General features: G+C 67.9%; 2 protein-coding genes across 2 annotated transcripts in view; one reads left to right on the top strand and one right to left on the bottom strand.

The window, feature by feature from the left end:
• The window catches only part of H696_04939 (hypothetical protein), a gene marked incomplete at its 3' end in the record, with an annotated part of 5,670 nt that extends 4,688 nt beyond the window's left edge, over window positions 1–982 (bottom strand). The window contains exons 1-4 of the mRNA XM_009498805.1: window positions 878–982; window positions 699–765; window positions 525–590; window positions 3–422 (exon numbers count right to left, since the gene is read on the bottom strand). Of these exons, the coding sequence (XP_009497080.1) occupies window positions 3–422; window positions 525–590; window positions 699–765; window positions 878–894 (570 nt within the window). The 5' untranslated portion in view covers window positions 895–982. The remainder of the gene's footprint in view (window positions 1–2; window positions 423–524; window positions 591–698; window positions 766–877) is intronic.
• Window positions 983–3,150: 2,168 nt separating this feature from the next.
• Window positions 3,151–5,545, top strand: H696_04938 (cysteine desulfurase). Its single transcript, XM_009498804.1, has 6 exons — window positions 3,151–3,190; window positions 3,333–3,435; window positions 3,557–3,741; window positions 3,903–4,262; window positions 4,404–5,085; window positions 5,305–5,545. The coding sequence occupies exons 2-6, from the start codon at window positions 3,333–3,335 to the stop codon at window positions 5,454–5,456; spliced, it is 1,482 nt and encodes a 493-aa protein (XP_009497079.1). The 5' UTR covers window positions 3,151–3,190; the 3' UTR covers window positions 5,457–5,545.
• The last annotated feature ends 4 nt before the right edge of the window (window positions 5,546–5,549 follow it).

The raw sequence follows: 5,549 nt of genomic DNA, 5'->3' as shown, positions 1-5,549 counted from the left end.
CGAGCCGCAATCCGAGCCTCGGGAGTGTCCTCCTCGACAGTCGGCTCGGGCTTGGCTTCGGGCTCCGGCTCGGACTTGGCCTGCACAATCGGCTCCGGCTCCGCAACAGGCTCCGGCTCCGCAACAGGCTCCGGCTCCGCAACAGGCTCCGGCTTCGGCTCCGGCTCAGCGACAGGCTCCGGCTCTGCAACAGGCTCTGGCTCAGGGCTCCGAGTGTCCATGACAATGGTGTCAGCCGAACGGGAAGAGATGCCAGTCGGCCCGTCGGCATCGGCATCACCATCGCCGGAAATAGCCTGAATCTTGGCCTGACGGGCCCGACGCTTCTCTGCCCGCTCCCGTTGCCGCTGCTCGAAGGCCTTCATGTCATCATCGCCCTCCCCATCGAGAGGGCAACTGGAGGGGGTAGACTCGATTGAGGACTGTGAAGTGGGGAAAGGACGAAAGGTGAGGAAGGTGCATGAAAGAGAAGGGGCAGAGGCCTGATTTGGGGGAGGGAGGGAGAGAGAGAGAGAGAGACGCACAGAGGTCGCGCTGGGAGATGGGGCGCCAGACAACTCAAGGAGGGCCTTGCGCCTCTCCTCGCGAGCCTGAAGGAAAGGGGAAGCAGGGGAAGGGGGGGGGGACGGAGGTGAATCGGCGAGTCAGGAGACGAGAGGGGTGCGACTCATGGCGTGGGGGGGAGGCCGTCCGCATACCTGCTTGCGCTCAGCCTGGCTAGCAGTGAGATCTGACGACGACGGGGTACGCCGCGTCGACTGCCGCCTGAATGGACAGCCAGATTATAGCCACCGAGATGGGTGTCAGAGCAAATGTCGGGACTGGGCGCAGCGAGAGCACAAAGGCAGCCAGGAAGGAGGGGGGGGGGGGGGCGCACCGCTTCGGAGGGGGCATGTTGGCAAACGGGGTGGATTGCCTACCAACAGGGGAATAAGGACGGGCCGATCAGCGATGGGCAAAGGGGGAGGGGGGGGGGGCAGAGGGCGGGCAAGTGGGCACGTCCGCTCGTTCGCGAAGGCAGGGAGGAGGGGGAGGGAGGAGGGGGAGGGAGGAGGAAGAGGGTGGCCTGGCAGCCCAGGCTGGCAGGCCTGCAAGGCCCCTCCACTCATTCAATTGCCCGGCGGGAGGGCAAAACGGCACAGTCGCCTGGTGGCCCGAGCCCGCCCCCCCCCCCCCCTCGTTCCACTTCTCCGGGCCCGTCCGGCCCTTGTCTGCGCACCGCCCTCCCCTCGGGGACGGGGGCGGGGATCTCCCGAAGTGCCAGCGCCAGCAGGCATGTGTGGAGAAAACACAATTGTCCTGGAGACATTCGTTCAGGCGCGCCCCGGCGCGGTCGTGCGTCTGTTCGCCAAATGGCAGCAGCCAGTCGTGCAGAGGCTCCCGAGGGTGTGCCGCCCCCCTCGTCCTAGGGGGGGGGGGGGGCCGAGCGGGGGTCAGACACGAGCCTCCGTCGGGGCAGCCGGCCAGGCCGGTCCGCCACAGAGTCGTGTTTTTGGGGGGCGCGCGGGAGGGGGGACGGCCCCAGGGAGAGAGAGAGAGAGAGAGAGAGGGGGGGTCAGCACTCTCAGCAGACGGACCACCACAGGCAGACCCGAGGGCTGACCCACCGTGGTGCGCCCCTGCCACTGCGGCAATATGCCCCGGCGATGGGGGTCGGGGCGTGTTGGGTTGGCGCCCCCGGGGAACGGAGGGGCAATAAATAATAAATGCGCATTATTCCCTCTCGCAGTTCCCCCCCCCCCCCCCCCATGATGAGCAGCAGTGGGTCCAAGCTTGTCAAGTGGACTCGCCCTTGTCGGCCAGCCAGCGGGCGATGCACACTCGGTTGGAAAGCGCCCACAGAGCAGGCGAGGGGGCAGGGGGGGGGGGGGGGAAGGGGCGACAGGGGACAAAGGGGCGCCCGGGCCGGGGAGACAGGCGCAGGCCGAACCTCGTCGACGCCCCCCCGCCCCTCCACCCCCGCACGGGCCCGGGCGCCCCTCGTCTGCCCCCCCTTTCGGCGCCGCCTTACTCCCCCAAGCATCCTGGCCCGCACATACCAGAAAGCCGGGGGGGGGGGGGGGGGGGGCCGGGCCGGGCCAGGCCGGGACAAATACCCGCCAGGGCCTTGCGAGCCTCCGCGGCCAGAGTTCCCCTGTCCCCCCCCCCCGCGGCTTCCCGAAAAAACCGGGACCCACATTGTGCGTAAGGGGGCTATGATGATGGTGAGAATTCGCTGTCCCTCGCTGTTCCCGCCGCCGCCGCCGCCCGGCCCCCCTTCCCGCCGCCGCCGCGGACGTTATTCCCGCGAACAGGCCGCCGTGTCCGATCTCCCCCGCCCTGGCGCGAAATCGCCGGCCTGCATGTTGAACAACATAGCCGCCATTCCACGGAGAACACATGAGGGGCTGCTGACCGCGACGAATCACGCCCCGGATGTTCACGCCATCCTGACGTTCGCCATGTTGACCGCCCCCCCGGCTTGTCTCGCTGCTTACTTACAGGGGTCATCCACGCGCCCCGCCCTCAGCCCGCCCACCGTGGGGGTGCCCACTGATGGGGTGGATGCCCCCGGCTCCCTCCGGAAGGTGGCCGCCGCTCGTCGGACAAGCAAGGCACAGGGGGACCATCCAAGCCCCCGTTTGTTGGCCGGCCAAGGGGTGCCTCCTGCATAACCGGGGCTGGCCCGCCCGCCCCCCCCCCCCCCCCGCCGGCAACCCCCCACTTTGTCGCCCGGGCTCGCGCGCGGTCCAGTCCCACCGTCCCGCCGGGCCGCTCGCCAGGTGCACGCGGGGGCGGGACCGGGGGGCGGCGAGGGGGTCCGAGAACGTATCACTCTGAGGTGATTTCCACACCCGCCATGGGCGCGCGCACTCAGCCATGGAAATCCGCGCCCCCGCGGCCGCCGGGATGAGAGGGGGGCGGCGCCAAGGCCGGTGTGCCAGTGCACAACGTGTCATTTTAACCCTGGCCGGACCACTAGTGTGCCGCTCGGGGCGGGGGGCGAGGGCGCGGCCGCTGCAGCCGGGAAGGGAAGATCGTCCGGCTGACTTTTTGCCCCCCCCGCCAGTCTCCTCCCCAGACCTTGGGGGCCTCCACATCTCCCTTCCCCGTCCCCCCTGTCTTCTGTCGTCGCCTCCCCCCTCCCCCCCCTCCCCACCCACCCCACCCCCATTTTCCACCTTCTCCTGTCCCGGACACTCCCGTAACTGTACCCACCTCCTGTCTTGCCTCTCCCGCCCCCGCCCCCGCCCCCGCCCCCGCCCCCCCCGCCTCCATGCCCCACCCTTTTGTGTCCCACCAGGTGCTCACCTCTCGCCATGCATCGCCCCTCCCCTCCTTCCCCCTGAAAGATGATTTCTTCCCACGTCATGCGCGCGAGCGGCAGCCGTCTTGCTCAGCGCATCGTTGCGCAGGCTACCCTCCGCTCGGCGACCCCTCGTGCCGTCGCTGCCTGTGCGTCTGCCCACCGGTGTCTTCCCTCTTCATGCATCCAAAAGCTCACCCTCCGCCCTCCCCCTCCCCCCTCCCCCCCTCCGCCCTTCGTCTTCCCCGCTGCCCCTTGTTCCCGGGACAGACTCTACTGGGGTTTCGGCCGCCCCTCGGCCATCTGACCGGGCGAGCTCCTTCGCCACTCAGAACTACGGCGGTGGTGCTGGCACCTATGGGATCCCCACCGTGCGCAAGGACATCTCCTCGCGCGAGCAGAGCGACATGACCACTCTCCCCCTGTACCTGGATGCCCAGGCTACCACGCCGATGGTGTGTTAGCATTTTCCTCCCCCTTCCCCCCCCCCTGCCCCCTTCTCTTGCTATGTCCCCCGGTGCCCCCCTCGTCGGCCCGGCTGCCTTCCCAGCCCTCTCCATGCTTTCCCTCACCCGTTCGTCGACCCATCCATCCACCCATCCGCCGCCATCCATAGGACCCCCGCGTCCTCGATGCCATGCTCCCCTACATGACGTCGCACTTCTATGGCAACCCCCACTCCAGCACCCACGCCTATGGCTGGGACAGTGAGGGGGCCGTGGAGACCGCGCGCGAGCAGGTCGCCTCGCTGATCGGCGCCGCCGACCCCAAGGAGGTGGTCTTCACCTCCGGCGCCACCGAGTCCAACAACATCGCCATCAAGGGTGTGGCCCGCTTCTACAAGAAGAGCAAGAACCACATCATCACCACCCAGACCGAGCACAAGTGTGTGCTGGACAGCTGCCGTGTCCTCGAGCAGGAGGGCTTCGAGGTGACCTACCTCCCGGTGCAGAGCAACGGCCTGATTGACCTGGATGTGCGTGCCACCGGTCGCCTCTCGCCCGGCCGCTCTCGGCCGATTCCTCCCTCTGGTGTTCACTCCGAGCCTTGTACTCATGCCCCCTCCGCCCCTCCCCTCCCCTCCCCTCCCCTCTCCTCGGTGGATGCCCATGTCCAGGCCCTGCGCGCTGCCATCCGCCCGGAGACCTGCCTCGTGTCCATCATGGCCGTCAACAACGAGATTGGTGTCATCCAGCCCCTGACGGAGATCGGCCAGATTTGCCGCGAGAACAAGGTCTTTTTCCATACCGACGCCGCCCAGGCCGCCGGCAAGATCCCGATCGACGTGCAGAAGATGAACATCGATCTACTCAGCATCAGTGGCCACAAGATCTACGGCCCGAAGGGTGTTGGTGCTCTGTATGTCCGCCGTCGCCCGCGTGTTCGCATTGAGGCCCTCCAGTCCGGTGGTGGCCAGGAGCGCGGTGTGCGTAGCGGCACCGTGCCCACCTCGCTGGTGGTCGGCCTCGGCGCGGCGGCCGATGTCTGCGCCCGCGAGATGGACTACGACCATGAGCGCATTTCCCGGCTGTCCGCCCGGCTGCTGGCCGGCCTGCAGGAGGGTCTCACCCACATCGCTGTCAATGGCCCCCAGGAGGCCGGCTCGCCCATCCGGCTGCCTGGCTGCCTGAACGTGTCCTTCTCCTGTGTCGAGGGCGAGTCCCTCCTGATGGCCCTCAAGGATATGGCCCTCTCTTCGGGGTCGGCCTGCACCAGCGCCTCCCTCGAGCCGAGCTATGTCCTGCGTGCCCTCGGCCAGGATGAGGATATGGCCCACTCGAGCATCCGCTTCGGCATCGGTGCGTTCCCGGGGCACATGCTTCTTCCCACCTCCCTGCGTGTGTTTTTCACACACACACACACGCACACATGCATATACATACGCTCATCGCGGGCGGCGGGAGAGGCCGAGGACGGAGCGCGCCTCCATGTGCTGCTTCCCCTTCCCCCTCTCGCTGGGCTTTCCTCCCTTCTCCCCCCCACTAACCTCGGCTTATCCCCCGCCCCCCGGAATGCAGGTCGCTTCACCACCGATGCCGAGATCGAGTTCTGCCTGCAGAAGACCATCGATAACGTCACCAAGCTCCGTGAGATGAGCCCCCTGTGGGACATGATCCAGGAGGGCATTGACCTGAAGACCATCGAGTGGACTGGCGGCGGTGCCCACTAATAATCGCCAAACACCGGCACGCCCCTTCCCCTTTCTTTGGTGCGTATGCGTGCGCGCACGCGTGCGCTCGCCTTCTCCTCCCCCCCCCCCCCC

Source organism: Fonticula alba (genome assembly GCF_000388065.1).
Source record: "Fonticula alba strain ATCC 38817 unplaced genomic scaffold supercont2.8, whole genome shotgun sequence".
Taxonomy (NCBI): Eukaryota; order Rotosphaerida; family Fonticulaceae; genus Fonticula; species Fonticula alba.
The sequence above is the reverse complement of the archived record's forward strand: the minus strand, read 5'-3'. Positions and strand labels throughout refer to the sequence as shown.

What these genes read in the sequence shown, in the direction of transcription:
- H696_04938 (XM_009498804.1), top strand. Translation starts at nt 3,333, where the DNA reads ATGATTTCTTCCCACGTCATGCGCGCGAGCGGCAGCCGTCTTGCTCAG. An exon ending in ACGGCCTGATTGACCTGGAT is followed by an intron (nt 4,263 to 4,403) that starts GTGCGTGCCACC and finishes GCCCATGTCCAG; the next exon opens with GCCCTGCGCGCTGCCATCCG. An exon ending in GAGCATCCGCTTCGGCATCG is followed by an intron (nt 5,086 to 5,304) that starts GTGCGTTCCCGG and finishes CCCGGAATGCAG; the next exon opens with GTCGCTTCACCACCGATGCC.